This window comes from Heloderma suspectum, chromosome 3, assembly GCF_057233095.1.
Source record: "Heloderma suspectum isolate Gila_16-S chromosome 3, 16-S_ref, whole genome shotgun sequence".
Lineage (NCBI taxonomy): Eukaryota > Metazoa > Chordata > Lepidosauria > Squamata > Helodermatidae > Heloderma > Heloderma suspectum.
Window position 1 is genome coordinate 246,421,882 of NC_139460.1, and position 16,326 is coordinate 246,438,207.

At 43.7% G+C, this 16,326-nt stretch overlaps 1 protein-coding gene and 1 non-coding gene across 4 annotated transcripts in view; one reads left to right on the plus strand and one right to left on the minus strand.

Annotated features, from left to right (window-relative positions):
• HSPA12A (heat shock protein family A (Hsp70) member 12A) overlaps window positions 1-16,326 on the plus strand; it is a 92,333-nt gene that overhangs the window by 23,627 nt on the left and 52,380 nt on the right. For 2 of the 3 annotated variants that reach the window (XM_084841964.1, XM_084841966.1), the window contains exons 3-5: window positions 1,577-1,701; window positions 13,625-13,811; window positions 15,237-15,341. In XM_084841964.1, the coding sequence (XP_084698090.1) occupies window positions 1,577-1,701; window positions 13,625-13,811; window positions 15,237-15,341 (417 nt within the window). Of the gene's footprint in view, window positions 1-1,573; window positions 1,702-13,624; window positions 13,812-15,236; window positions 15,342-16,326 lie in introns of all 3 variants that reach the window. The other variant, XM_084841963.1, reaches the window with a different exon arrangement.
• LOC146350993 (U6atac minor spliceosomal RNA) lies at window positions 12,506-12,606 on the minus strand. Its single transcript, XR_014789748.1, has one exon. It is a non-coding gene; the product is annotated as a U6atac minor spliceosomal RNA (small nuclear RNA).

Consider the following 16,326-nt stretch of genomic DNA (forward strand, 5'->3'; position numbering starts at 1 on the left):
CCCACAAAACCAGTCTGCCACTGGCCACCCCTCGTTCACTAACTGTATCCACAGTGCATGGAATAGCACTCCTGATCTGGTCGCTTTTATCTCCAAAGTGCTTTGCAAACTCATCACAGAAGGCTTTAGAATGTTCCATTGGTTCTGGAATAACTGGACCGACTAGGTTCCGGACCACTTGGAATAGCCTCTTGGGTTGTCATGCATGTGTGGGAGAGAACAGGTGCACTGCCTGCAGCGTGCCCACCTCTTCTGCTTTTACTCAGCAACCTGCAGTCAGCTCCTTCTGAGCATAACGTCTGAACCCAGACCGCTGGGTTGTTTAGGAGCTAAACAACCCAGCGGTTAACCCATAGTTTGTTATTAGGTCTGGATTCAGACATCATGCTCAGCATGATCTGATTGTGGGTTGCTTAGTAAAAGCAGAAGAGACGGGCGCACTGCAGACAGCTCATTCTTCTGCCCATGCATGACAACCCATCAGTTTTTAAACCGATGGGTTGTTAGTGCAAACAGCCTCCAGCAAAGCAAGGAGTGAAGCTGGGCCTGCTTTTCCAAATGTGGCCCTTCTCACTGAAGGCCTCCAGGTCCTTAGGAGGAAGTACAGAAAAGAAACCTTCACCTCTGCCCAAGCCAGCTTCTGGCTGGAGGGGGAGAAGTTAGCTCATCTTTCATTTTGCTACCATTTAAAAGTGGCACTTTCAGCAGAAGCATTCTTTGAAGGTCCACTGATTTCAAAGTTGTGCACTATTGACAAGCTAGAGCTTGCTATTTCATAATTCCTCAGAGCTAGAATTTGTGCTAATGATGGAACTATGAGTATATGCTCTAGTGTAATACAGGGGTGGGCAGGCTTTAGGCTTATGGGCCAGTTTTTCACAGGGCCATCTACTGGAGCCAGATGCAAAATCATGGCTCAGGAAGGCAGACATAGGATTGCAGACAAGGTGCTTCTGAGCATGTGCTCAGCCCAGGAATTTTTTTCAAGTACCAGAACTGGAGCTTGCATGCAAATCTTTTCACACACAAATATACTCCTGTTTTCCCTCCAAGCTTTCTTGGTTCCAGCAGCCTAATTTAGGAGGGGAAAAAACACTTTTTGTTGTCACTGTTGTTAAACCATTGGGAGCTAGAAACCCTTACTGATCTACTGGAAATCAACTGGTTATTTATCAGTAGATCCTGATCTATCTTCTGCCCATCCCTACTGTAATGCAATCTATTTGATGCGTGCACAGGATATATTTCAAGAACAGTCCATCTTTCACTCATTCCTTCTCTGAATTAAAAAGTGCCTGATCTATTTAATCACAGAAGTTGTAAAGAAGATGATGAGCAAGGCTCTAACTCTTCTGGAGTAACATCACAGTCGCAAATATTAAGTATCAGCCTGATAATGTGCTAAATTCCCATCCCTGTTAAAGTGTGAGGCCTGCTGATATTCAGGGATTGCTGATTTCATTCACTCTAGAGGAGTTTAGAAGTGCTGTATTCTGGCATTAAAGAGCCAGTAACATTTTCAGCTCTTCCTTGAAATCACGTAAGAACTGTTCTATTTCTGTTCTTTTGACAGAAGGATTCTGATACAAATGATGCAGAGGAGCAGTCGTTTCTCGTTGTTGTGGCTATAGATTTTGGCACAACTTCCAGCGGCTACGCCTACAGCTTCGCCAAGGAGCCAGAATGCATTCATGTAATGAGGTAAAGGCAAGCATCGCAGCCTTATGAGCGTGGGAACTGGAGTGCCTGTGCAGTTAGCACTTCAGTCATTTCCCAGCAGTAGCTCAAGGAACTCAAGGGAAGTTCAGCAAACTGCTAAGCAGAGGCAGCCGGGGGAAATGTAATAATCTTAAGGAGCGCCTCCAGCAACACCAGACAGGCCACTTAACAAGATCAGCCTTGGATGGCCTTCTCTCTCTCCCATCAGCCAGGACAGCTAGACTGGTGAGGACGAGGGAGAGGGCCTTCTCTGTGGTGGCCCCCACTCTGTGGAACTCCCTCCCTAGGGAACTCTGCCATGCCCCCTCTTTAATGAGCTTCCGCCACGCACTGAAAACTTGGTTATCCAGGCAGGCATTTGAGGTGGGTTAGGGTATTTTTAAATAATGTTTTAATGTATAATTTTACTGTAAAGCCTTTGATTGGGTGGATCACAACAAACTGGCAAATTCTTAAAGAGATGGGAGTACCAGACCACCTTACCTGTCTCCTGAGAAACCTGTACGAGGGTCAAGAAGCAACAGTAAGAACCGGACATGGAACAACTGATTGGTTCAAAATTGGGAAAGGAATACGACAAGGCTGTATATTGTCGTCCTGCTTATTTAATTTATATGCAGAGTACATCATGAGAAACGCCAGGTTGGATGAATCATAGGTTGGAATTAAGATTGGCGGGAGAATTATTAACAACCTCAGATACGCAGACAATACCACCCTAATGGAGAAAGCGAAGAGGATCTCAAGAGCCTCTTGTTGAGGGTGAAAGTGGAGAGTGCAAAAGCTGGTTTGAAACTGAACATTAAAAAAACGAAGATCATGGCATCTGGCCCCATCACTTCCTGGCATATAGAAGGGAAGAAATGGAAGCAGTGACAGATTTTATTTTCTTGGGCTCCAAGATCACCGCAGGCGGTGACTGTAGCCTAGGGATGTACGAAAGTCACTTACCTTTTCAACGGGGTGATTCGCGGTGGGGGGGAGGCGCTCTGCACCTCCCACTGAAATCCTAACCCAGCCAGCTCCGCTCCGCGGAGATTCTGCAGAGCCACCAGCTGGGGCTGCCCGCAGCCGGACATCCGGCCGCTGGGCAGCCTGCAGCCAAAAAAAACAACAACAGCGTACACAAATGGCAACGGCTACGGCGGCTGCCATTTGCGTTCCCTTTTCTTCACTGTTTTCGCCTATGTAAATATTTACGTAAGCTATTACAGCGGGGAAAAAAAGGAGAATGCAAATAGCATAGTGGGCGCCATTTGCATTCCTTTTCCCCCCCGCCATTTTAGCCTACGTAAATATTTACGTAAGCTATTACAGCAGGAAAAAAAGGGAACACAAATAGCGCCCACTACGCTATTTGCGTTCCCCTTTTTTTCGCCGTAATAGCTTACATAAATATTTACGTAGGCTAAAACAGCGAAAAAATGGAACGCAAATGGTGGCCGCCGTATAGGGATGGACGGAACACTTACCTTCCATTCTGTTCTGTTTTTGCGGTGGGGGGAAGGTGCTCCACCCCTCCCCCCAGAATCCTCAATGGTGGGGGAGGCGATCTGGTCCTCCCCCCCGGAATCCTGCCTGGCTGGCTCTGCTCTACAGCCAAGCCATGGAGCCACCGGCTGGCTCCAGCCACCCGCAGCCGGACATCCGGCCGCTGGGCAGCCCTGCAGGGACGCAAATGGGGGAAGTCGTAGCTGCCGCCATTTGCGTCCCTGTATTTAGCCATGATAGGCTACGTAAATATTTACATAGCCTATCACGGCAAAGGGGGAAAAGCCCAGCGTATGCAAATGGTGGCGGCTACCGCCATTTGCGTATGCTGGGGCTTTTTTCTCCCCGCCATGATAGGCTACATAAGTACTTATGTAGCCTATCATGGCCTCCACAGGAATGCAGATGGCGTCCTTGTGTTAGCCGTGATAGGCTACATAAGTATTTACGTAGCCTATCACGGCTATGAAGAGGAGGAAGCGAATGGCAGCCGCAGGATGGCCGCCATTCGCAAAGCAGCGCGGACGGGAGCAGGTAAGTGCTCCATTTCGCGCGCCTTTTGTGGGTTGGGGGCGGTGGGGACTTCATCCTGCGTGCCTTTCGTGGGTTGGGGGGACGGGGGCTTCGTTCCGCGATGGATTTCGGGGGGCCGAATGCACTGGTATTCGGCCTCACCGAGATCCGTTGCGGAATTCTTTGACATCGCTACCGCTGTAGCCGCCGCCATTTGCATACGCTTTTTTTTTTAGCTTGCTGTGATAGGCTACGTAAATACTTACGTAGCCTATCACGGCTTCCGCAGGGACGCAAATGACGTCCCTGCGTTAGCCGTGATAGGCTACGTAATTATTTACGAAGCCTATGACAGCTATGATGAGGAAGCGAATGGCAGCAGGTAAGTGCTCCGTTTCGCACGCCTTTCGTGGTGTGGGGGGGCAGGGGCTTCATTCCGCCATGGATTTCAGGGGGCCAAATGCACTGAGATTCGGCCTCACCGAGATCCGTGGCAGAATTCTCTGACATCCCTACTGTAGCCATGAAATTAAAAGATGCTTGCTCCTTGGGAGGAAAGCTATGGCAAACCTAGACAGCATAGTAAGAAGCAGAGACATCACCTTGCCGACAAAGGTTCGTATAATCAAAGCTATGGTTTTCCCAGTAGCAACGTATGGCTGTGAGAGCTGGACTATAAGGAAGGCTGAGCACTGAAGAACTGATGCTTTCGAACTGTGATGCTGGAGAAGACTCTTACGAGTCCCTTGGACTGCAAGGAGGTCATATCAGTCAATCCTAAAGGAAATCAACTCTGAGTGCTCATTGGAAGGACAGATGTTGAAGCTGAAGCTCCAATATTTTGGCCACCTAATGCGAAGAGAAAACTCCCTGGAGAAGACCCTGATGCTGGGAAAGATTGAAGGCAAAAGGAGAAGGGGACGGCAGAGGATGAGATGGCTAGATAGCATCACCGATGCAATGAATAGGAACTTGAGCACACTCCGGGAGAGAGCGGAGGACAGGAAGGCCTGGCGTGCTATGGTCCATGGGGTCACGAAGAGTCGAACACGACTTAACGACTGAACAACAACAACAACATTGCCCAGAGTGGCTGGGTGACTGGCCAGATGAGCAATTAATAAATTTAATTAGTTAATTAATTAATCAATCAATCAATCAAGGGCTAAACCTCTTTGTTTGTGTGTCACTTCAAGGGTTGTGGAGTGGGCGCCAAGCAAAGCTGGAATTCTGTTAGTGGGCCTCATTAATAAAGCAATGTGGAAATCGTGGAAATCTGAGTTTGGAAACATGATTTGAAAACAGTTGGGTACTTTAGGTGAGGGGCACCTTACTGTCTTACATCACCATGGCAGCTTGCCAAAAGAGGGAGCTTTTGGCTTGCTTTCTGCTGTGCTTACCCCTCAGCGATGGAGCTGGCCAGAGGGTGGTATTACGGCTTCTGGTACAGCAGTTGTCAGGTGACACAAGGGGGCCAATATGGTTCTCCCATGTTCTTCAAAGCCTGAGGCTCTGCCCTGGCTCCTTAATTTGAGCACATTTTTGCCTGAGTGAAGTTCAAGCTGCTTTCATACAGTTGCTTGCCTGATCAGTGCTTGCTTTGCCTACAGACTGCTGGAACTGACAGTTGGTTTCATTCGCATAATAATTATTGAAAGATTGATGAGTTGCATTGTGTATGGTATAGCCTACCCCTTGCGTACTTTCTCCATGCAGAGAGTGAACAAATGGAGGCAGGAGTGGGATTGCCCTGCTGACCTCACTCCCTGGACCAAAGGCCTGAAAGGGGGCACCTATATGTGTACGGCTCTATACGAACAGGGTTCTTGATTTCATGGAACACCTACAGCCAGAGGTGTTGCTAGACACTTAAAATATTTGGCCAGGCCCACAGGACACAAATCTGCATAATATTTGCATGTACTCATTTATAACTATGTGCAAACTTAGAAACAACTACTAGGATTTATTTACATTTCACAGAAGGCAAGCCAATTCATTTCTCAAATCATCTCAAATAAAATAAGTTCTTTAATTTGCACTTCACCCAAGATCATCCCAAATCAATAATTCCCCTTCAGTTACAATTTGCAATCTCTTGTGTCCCATCCTCACTTCTCTCTCTCCCCTCCCAATTCTCTCTTTTTTTCCTTCTATAGAAAATTACTCCCACCCTATGCAAGCTTAAAAGAAAATCTTCCATTGGCATCAAGGGACACCTGGAGCTCTGGAGAACAGATCCAGGGCCCAAGGAAATAGATCTAGCAGCAGGGCTCCATGAGCCCAGGCCTAGCAATGCCCCTGGCTAGAGCTGTACGTGCCCGCATGCCTCCTTTCAAATCTTTGCCTCTGCACTTAAGAGACCAGGACCAGACAAGAACACAGATGTGGTGACATCAATTGGTGGGATGTGTTCACTGTATGCTTGGAGAAGAAAGTACGAAAGGGACTATGTTAACAAGAGTAATTGACTTGGTTATGATGACTTTATGTAAAATAATAGAGTTAGCCAAGAAAATAGAGAAAGAGTCTTTCTTCTTTTTAATGAAATGGAGGATGTATAAACGATTGTCATAAATGTAGAATTCTCCCAAACATGAGAGTTCAGATTTCTAATCCATAATCATAAAAGCAATGGCCAATAATCTGACAGGATACACTTGGAAAAATTGGAAAAAGGTTCTCGTAGGGATGGAGACATTTCCAGTCCATGTCATTTTCTCATGTGTTCACACACAAGTTTCTACATCACTCTGCAAAAAAGGTGTTTCAAAAATTCACATGTATCTAGAAAGTTAATTTTAAACATGATTTTCATCAAAATATGGATTTCTGCATGTATTTTGATACCTTTTTGAGCTGAGAATGGCATCAGAACATTTGGGCAGTGCAAAAGCCAGTGTAGATTGGAAGTTCCAATCCATACATTTGTCTGGAAGTTGCAGATCCAGGTCAGCTTTTCTTGGAATTCACAAAGACCTACTTTCCTAAGCATCCTAATTTCCAATGTTATTATGCCAGCCAACATTTACATGTTCAGGAAATGCATAAAATGTAATCTGACAGATCCAGTCAACAGATCCAATTACTTCTTCTTTTCTTACAGTCTTGTAACTAAAAACTGTGAGAAAAGCATCTCGTTATCATTTTGAACTGTCATATGTTTATTCGATGTGACACTTCAGTATTTAAACACAATGAATAATATCCAATGTGCCAGTACCATTAACGTAAATTATGTTGTGCTCGCACAAATGACCTCTGGGGCAATGCCAATAGTGCTTGTTGGTGTGATGGATTTCTCTGGAAAACCCACTGCACAAGCACGTACTACTGTGTTGTGCTAGAGGTCATTTATACTAGTGCAAGATAATTTACATTAGCGGTAGTATCGTGTTGGATACTGCTCTATACATTTCAAGTTGTGTGGCGACTGATAATGCAGGTAGGGATGGCAGAGAATTCCGCCACGGATCTCAGTGAAGCCGAATGCCAGTGCATTCGGCCCCCTGAAATCTGTGACGGAACGGCCTGCCACCCCCCCGCCCCCCATAGATCCCCCCCGGGACAAGACTTACCTGGGGCGGATCTTCTGGGTGGCGGCGGCAGCTGGTCTTCTGACTGGCTGCCGCCGCCACCATTTGCAGTCTTGTGTAAAAAAACAAACAAAAAACGACATGATAGGCTACGTAAAGATTTACGTAGTCTATCATGGCTGGGTTAAAAAAAAAAAATGACGTGATAGGCTACGTAAAGATTTATGTAGCCTATCACGGCTGGGTTTAAAAAAAACCCAATACCCACGTACACAAATGGCAGCGGCGGTGACGGCCGCCGCCATTTGCATTCCTTATTTTTGGCTGTCTTAGTCTACGTAAATATTTACGTAGATTAAGACAGCCAAAAATAAGGAACGCAAATGGCGGCGGCTGTAGCCGCCGCCATTTGCGTATGCGGTTTTGTTTTGTTTTTTTCCCAGAGCCCTCCGTGGCCGGAAATCCAGCTGTGGACAGCTCTGGCCTGGCTGGGCCTGGCCGGCTGCTCCGTGGAGCTGCCACGGAGCACAGCCGGCCGTGGAGGATTCCGGGGGGGGAGGAACAGTTCGCCTCCCCCCCATCGAGAATTCTGGAGGGAGGGACGGAATGCCTCCCCCCCCACACCATCAACATAATCCGCGGAAAGGTAAGTGACTTTCGTACATCCCTAAATGCAGGGGTAATTATAAAGACAATACATCATTTGAACAACTTGAAAGAAATATGTTCTGTTAAGTATGGAAAATGACATTTCTGTCTGTGCTGTTGTTTTTGAGAATATTTACATTAAATAGGCACCTTAGTGTTATAGCCTTGTTCTTTTCACTTTAAACTGTTTTTCCCCTCTTGGTTTATATTGATCCTTTTCCAATATTTGCTTTTCTGACAGCCATTAAAAATATCACTTCCTTGCCTTTACTGTTAACACAGCTGAATCAATGAAATGCAATAGGCAGGCAGACAACTGAGTGCTAGGCGTAGTGAGCATGGCCACAGGTAAATAAGAAATTGTGAAACCAACCAAAATCATAGAGTCATAGAGCTAGAGGGAATTTCAAGGGTCAGTAATCCAGTCCACTGCACCAGCCCGATTTGTTAGACGTAAATAATTCCTGACAGATATACGTTCAGTCTCAGAAAATACCCTCCAAGGAAGATTTTGAAGACTTTCCTGGATAACTTGTTTTGTTACCCAGCCATTCTGCCATAGCAGCAATTGGGAATACAGGGGCAAGGATCATACAGTAGAGACTTGCATTCCGTTGTACCTGGAACTAAAAAATGCACCCTCTCCCTGCCTGCAGCTTCATCAGTTGCATCTGCTGCTGCAGTGGGTAAGGAGGGGTGGGTGTGGAGACTATATAATTCCGTACAGCTGAGGCTTATCCCTTTGCACACCTCTTGTTCAGCAATTGGGCCTACAGGGGAATGAGAACCACCCTTCCCACAACAGAAATTCCCAACCCAAACGTCTTTACCCCAGTGAGGTGAGCACTTGGGCCCCTATCAGCCATCATGTGACAACTGTCAGCCTAGAGTCTATGATTCTATGAATACAAATTAGCCTTCTGCTCTTTAGATGGGAGGAAAACCCCTTCTTACCTCCTCAAGAGCTGCTGACAGTTGTTGTAAGACATCACATGATGGCTGATTGGGACTCCATGGTCACCTCACTATAGGGTGAGGATGTTTGTCTTGGGAATTTAACGTCAGTGTATTTATTTATTTATTTATTTAGTAGATGTATATCCCACTTTTCGACTAGAGTCATCAAAGTAGTTTACAATATTTATAAAATACAACAGATACAGCAAGAACCACATGCCCCCCAAGACTAATCTGAACAATACAATACAATACAGCTCTACTTGAGCAGGAGTCAGCATTTGATGTTCCTTCCTACAGGGTAGTTGATGTCAGTCAGCCCTGTGGAAGGGAAGGGGCAGACCGACTAGAATAGGCCCCAAAATCCTTGGCAAAGGATTTAGAGACACCAAAAGAAGAGCTGAATCTGTAGTGAGAAGCTCTTCTAAGTGAAGAAAAAGGAGAAGGCAGTTTGGTTCAGATGGGACTTTTAATATTTGTTTGAAAAATGCATCTTAGGAAGGGATGAATAGGGCATGGGTTTGGAGAAGGTTCCTAAGAAGGAGGGGGGGGGTTAAGTGTTGCACTTCATTGTAAGACTACAGAAAGCATCATCCAGTCAAAATGTTAAGTCCTTTGTCTCAGTGGGAGATGTAAACACATGCTTAACTTTCTCTCATTGAAGCAAGGGGACTTTAAAGGTCAACTGAGCAGGATCACGCTGAGAGATTTTGGATAACAAGTCAGATCAGGCTAAAACATGTCACTCTAAGCATAGTTATATGCTACAAATACTGTCCTTGACATTACTGAGCCCTGCTTAGTAGCAGAATCTTACTCCAACTGTTTAACGTTTCCTTATTACCAGCAAAGTGGTAATAAGTGGTATTCTTCAGAGAATAGAAGCAATGAAGACCCTACCCAGAACATTCATAGTCTACATTAGATGCATCATAAGGGGGAAGAAGGTAACGGCAAGAGTTGCTATGGGTGCAATCCTATGCATGTTTAGACAGAAGAAAGTCCTACAACTTGGCTGGGGAATGCTGGGAGTTGTAGAACTTTCTTCTGTCTAAACATGCATAGGATTGCACCCTAAATGTACAGTGGGGATGAAGTAAGGGTGAATCACTTATGAATAGAGATGCAGTGATGGTGGGGCTGGGATGGTCCAGGAAAAAGATGTTAATCATGTGGCAAGCTAGTTGGATAAAGGGGGGGGGGAGAACTGTTCTGTTCCACCATAGGATGGTCTTAATTATTACACTTGTACTTTACTTTTTATTTCCTTTTTCCTTGACGTAATTAAGCCCTGAATCTCTGCTGATGTACATAGGAACATAAGAAGCTGCCTTATACTGAGCAGACCATTTGATCAATACAGCCCAGTATTGCTGACACTGACTGGGAGCAGCTGTCAAGGATTTCAGGCTGGAAGCTTTCCTAGCCCTACCTGGAGATGCCAGGGATTGAACCTGTGACTTTCTGCATTCAAAGCGGAGCTCTGTGTCCCCTCCCATGACACTGTTATGTCAATCAGTAATATAACGATGGAATCTCTTCCAGCAGAATCTCCCATTATTTTTAAGCTTAGCGCTTAATCATATAATGGATCAGTGTAGATGGCTCACTACATCTCAGCGGGGAAGTCCTGCAGTTTCATGATGGTGAGCTTGCAGATATGTATTCCCCAAGCAGTGATTATAGACTTTTAAATCCATATTTCCCGATGGAGTTATCTTTGCATACAAAACCAGTCTGAACTTGAGGCTAGATTTGCCAAATCCTGGCTTTGAAAGTTCTGTGCCTTTGACAGGAATTGACACATCTATGAAATGAAATATAGCAATAAATGGCTCATGATTCCTTCAGTTGATAATCCTAGCCTAGGGCTTTGCTTTTTCAAAATCCATGCCAACCACCCACATTCTGTAAAATTGTGCATCTTAACTATATTTGCATATGTTTTCTCATGTCACACAATTCATTATTCTTTTCCTAGTCATAAGGAGTTGGAAAGAGCTCTGAGAAGCATGGAAATTCAAACCCCTGTCATAAATTCTGCTGAGTTCTCCCCTCTTTTTCTAAGATTTCACGAGGCATTGGTTAGATAGTTTCAAGTCCATCTTCACATCCTTAAGGGCTAGAAACTTGCTTTTAAAAAATGAAAGCTGGAATTCTCTGGCAGCCAAATTTTGTGTCTGTGTACCAATTTGTGCAATGTCCAGCCCAATTGCTGGAATGCACACAGCCTCACTGTAGGCTCAAGAGTTTCGGGCATCCAGTTTATCCTGGGAATTAAAGGAATTGTGTGTCCAAACACTAAATACAGCTTTGCAAATCTTAGCCACAAATCAGTGAGAAACTATGTTGCTGGCAGAACTGCAGCTCAAAGGAGTTCATCCTAGAAAGAAGTCTAATGCAATTTCTGTTTAGGAAAGAATAGATGGCTGTCACAATTATTCAGCTCCTAAGTGCGCTTTCTATTAACATAACAATCCATGAACAAGTCAAAATTATAGTGATTAAGGATTCTTGATCAAAACAATACCTTTCTTCTCACCCTGAATGTGCAGCTGGTGTGTAGGATTTAACAAGCAGTAGTTTTGGTTCAGTCTCTGAACAATCCAGGGTAGAATTGATGGCATCTTATCTGGCCTTTTTCCAGGAATATCAGAGAGTCATATGCCTGCATTAAAATCTAATTCAAGGTTTTTTAATTGGCCACGTCAGGGTTTGTCATTTGTCCATGGACTTTTAGGACTTGTATACATTCCTGTGACTACAAGCAAATTGAACCAGATTCTCATATTGATAACAAATAGGGGATAAAAAATGAACTCCTAATATAGTATCAGTGGGCAGTATCCAACATTGCTGTGGTGCCAGCAGAAACAAACACTAGTGCAATGGGGAGCTGGCAGTTTCTAGGGCAACCCTGGAAACTAGCCCAAATTGGTGCTTCTGGAATGGGACGAGTCAATGGAACTCATGGAAGGGAGCTCCACTGACTTGTCCCTTCCCAGAAGGATTAATTTAGTCTATTTTCCAGAGTGCACTACCTCCCTGTTGTCATGAGCATTAGATACTGCTCAGCATCTTATTAACACAATTATAATAATAAACCAAAAATGAAAGAGAAGGGTTAAAACTAAAAATAGAAAGAAAAAAAAACACCTTTGAGTTTTGAGAAACAGGAATATCATGTGGAACAAAACTAGTTCCTAACACAATACTATTAGATAAACCCTCTGTTTTCCTTTATCTGCAAAACAATGTGCAATATTGATTCTCTGATAGCTAAAGCAGCACTTTATGCAGTTGGAGGGGTCTTCTTTCCATTAGCTCAGTTGAGGGACTGAACCTCACCCTTTTTTCTCAGTTCTTCCATATAGACAGAAATAGTTGAGAGAGATTTTTGCTCACATTGGGCAGAATCCACTTCTTCTGCCCCTGCTGATTCTTCTTCTCCCCGCTGATTCTATTGCGTAAGTGGCCCCCACTGCTTGTGCAATGGCAATTCAGCATTCCCGGGAGCAATCTGAAACGTGTGCAAGCACTAGTTTCTGGAAGGTGGCAGGCCAGCAGAGCTCACATAAAGAGTCCCACTTGTGCAACAGAATCGGTGGGACCCACTCCTTGCACAGCGGGATTGGCGAGGTAGAAGGGAATTGACGGGGGCAGAAGCACCCTGTTGGATACTGTCCTGGGACCTCTTCCATCCTTATCAAAGGGAGTGCTAACCTTTCCTTTTATAGAGCACAAAACCTATTTTTAGATCCACTTCATGTATTACCTTGGGCCACATTTTGTACACCAAGTATTCTCTTTCTGTGAGCAACATGTCATGAACCAGATGCAATCATTAGACAAATCAGGAGAGTTTTATCACCATGCATGTCTGCATATGGATACTTGTCATGAATTAGATATGATAGTTAGCAAAGCTGATTCTTGTCAGTCACACAGATCCCATTCTTGTCCTGTCCTGATCCTCTGAAGTGCAAAAGAAGAATGGAAATTCACAGGCTGGGGACAAATGGTGCTGTATATGCCAGGGAACTTCTTGCATTTTCTCTTTAGTACTAAAACTGGAGGAATTGAGCTCTGACCTGTGGCAGAAGATAGATCTGGATCTACTGGTAGAACTCTAGGTAATTTGCAGTACGTTCCCAATGATTTCAGACTCCTAGTTGCTTAATAATGGCAGCAATGAAATGACCCTCTCCTTTTCTGGCTGAAATTAAGAGAGCTTGGAATAACCAGGAGTGGATTTTTGTGCAGAAAGACTGTGTGCTCCATTCTGTTCTGGGACTCAAAACAAATTCCTGAGCTCAGAGTTCTTTAATTCTAAGTATATATATTTTGAACCAGGCTCTGGTTAGTTCTAGTAAAAACCACAGTAGATCCTGCCAGCCTGAAGGATGCCCACCCCTGAACTAGATAGCTTTAAAAGAGGATTAGACAACTTCATGATGGACTGACTCCTTGCTTTTGAAAACCTTTCTTTTCTTTGCCCTGTGAACATTCTCATTTCATAGAAGAGGGGTCACAATCCACATAATGTCCCTGACTTTCAAACAGTGGATTTGATTGATTCCAGATCTTCTCAGTTTGAGCCCGGTATTATTTTTTCATTTTAAAAATGTATATACTGCTTTTCATTAAAAACACGCGCACACATTCCAAGGAGCGATTGTGTTCTCTGCAGCATGCATACTAAAGTATGCTGAGATATACTGAGATTTAAAAGATTTTAAATGGCTTTCTCTATATTTTAGGCGATGGGAAGGAGGAGACCCTGGTGTGTCCAATCAGAAGACGCCAACAACTATCCTCTTAACTCCAGAGAGAAAATTCCACAGTTTTGGTTATGCAGCCAGAGATTTCTACCATGACTTAGATCCTAATGAATCAAAACACTGGTTGTATTTTGAAAAATTTAAGATGAAGCTTCACACAACTGGTGTAAGTAATGGATGAATTTTGCACTTCTAAAAGATTTCTTTTAGGTATTTACCAAAAGCATGTAATATATTCTGCAGCATTCTCTCTCTCTCACTCTCTCTCTCTCTCTGAAAGGTTCTCTAGCCTTTTAAAATTAATATTATTCTTGGCACCATCAGTTAAATTTAGTTTCACTTCATAAGCCATCAACATACAGTATATCATACCTGGGGTGGAATTTACCTTAATACAAGCAGATCTCAAATGTAGGGCCGATTCAAACTTTATGTGACAGATGTGTCTCCCAGTGAACATTCAAACATGAAGGAGAGGTAATGAATCTGCAAAAATTCAGGAACAGGTAGGGGACATGCTCTGGAACATAGGAAGCTGCCTTACACTAAGTCAGAGCATTGGTCCATATAGCCCAGTATTGCCAACACTGACTGGCAGCAGCTCTCCGGGTTTTCAGGCAGGATTCTTTTCTAGCCCTACCTGGAGATGCCAGGGATTGGAACCTAGGACCTTCTGCATGCAAAGCAGGTGCTCTGCCACTGAGCTATGGAGAGCCATAACTGGGTGTATCTCCATATGCTGATCCACCACCCTGTTTATGCACATGTCTCCCCTTTACATATTACAGTGGTCACTATGACAAACACTGGTGTATGTACAGCTAATGTATCTACTAAGTAGATAATGAGTTAGAGTTTAGTGGACATTAACACAAAAAACTCTGCAGTCACAACTTGATCCCCATAATCACATGGATAAAGATCATCCTGTGGTTGCAAATATATATATACGTGTGTGTGTGTGTGTGTGTGTGTGTGTGTGTGTAAATAATTTAATGGATTTCTAGCCCGCATTTTAGGGTGAATAACTTCCTAAGGCAGTTACAACAAATCAATATATCATTACCATTCCAAAATTTAAAATCTCAGTAAAAAAATCCAATTAGCAACATTAAAATGATAGCAGCAAATAAAACTGTTCTGAAATAGAAGGACTGTAAACTCACCCAAATGCTAGGCTCTGATTTCTTAATAATGTACAATCAGATTTTTGAGCCTTTGCCATGGCTACTGGTTTTTCTACCCACAGTTTGGCCAGATGAACTTCATCCGAGATAAGTTGATAGCCACCAGGGACATAAATATTAAGGCCGCATAATGCTTAACTTGGAGTTCTTTGAAACCGCAGCTAACAAGGACAAAAAGCTTGCCCCTTGATAAACATGAAAATGGCACAATCTAGGAAATAGTAATGAATGGTGAAATCCTCTGTCAAAAGGAAAATTAGGCAAAAAGTGTAATGCATGGAGTCACATTTTACCAAAACAGGGAATCTCAACAACAACAAAATCCATTGTCTCAAGTCAAGAGCAGTGTCTTTTGACACTTTCCACTTCTTCTTAATTATTTTCTTATTATTGTCTTTCTCCAGAATCTCACTCTGGAAACCGACCTGACAGCTGCAAATGGCAAAAAAGTCAAGGCACTTGAAATATTCACTTACGCTCTGCAGTACTTTAAGGAACAAGCATTAAAGGTAAAGAAACCCCTTCCGTCTCCAGCTCCTTATATTTATAACTGTGACAAATGTTGGCCTAATGAATTTAACCTTGCTAAACTTCAGCCTGCAGCGGGTTTTGATGTAAACAAAGTGGAGCAGCTGTAGGAAATGCAGACGTGCTGATGATGCTGTAGTGTCCTAGATATTGTACACAACCTCCTTCCTGGCCAGGGAGACACTTCTGCAGAATCCCATGACACACAGGCTGGTGGTGCCATTCAGGCTCTGTAGGAATCATTGAAAGCAGCTTTTGACATTATTTCAACACCACCAAAATGTTTTCTCAATGTAACAAAATTCTTAGTATCAAGCAATTTTATATCCAAGATGCTGTGTTTGAATAAGGATCAGCCAAAGACCACCAGGTAGTTCTCTGTCCATTTATGTCTGACCTTTAGTCAAGCCAGAAAGGACGTTTCTCCCAGATTCAGTGAACAGGTTGTTCACTTGGTCCTTGAACCTGGGGGATTACTTTTTGCTTCATTCTATAAGTTCCGTGATAAAACTGATATCCTAGTAGGCATCTCTTCCGTTGTTGCATCTTCTTTTTCCTAGCTAGAAACTTGATGCTCATACGTTCTTCCTTTGATTACATGAGCTAACCTGTGTAGGATTGTTTTTCTCAGTGGAAGGCATTAGTTTAATTGTGAACACCCCCTTTCATATTTACAGTTCTAAATGGAATCCAAGTTAGTTTCAGTGGGCTGAAACAGACCTTACTTCAAATCTGTATCTTGCAGCTGTCTCTTTTTCATTTTTTTTACTCTAAAGTAGGTTCAGGGGGTCCAGTCCAGATCTTAAAAGCCCCCTACTCCCCATGCTAGAGTCATGATCCAAATTAGGCCCTCTAGAGTAAAAATGAAGGAAAAAACTCATAGCTGCTTGATACAGATTTACAGCAATGTCTTTTTTGGCCCTAAGGGTCAGAGAGGTGGGTGAGCAGAGCTTGTTGCTTATTGCA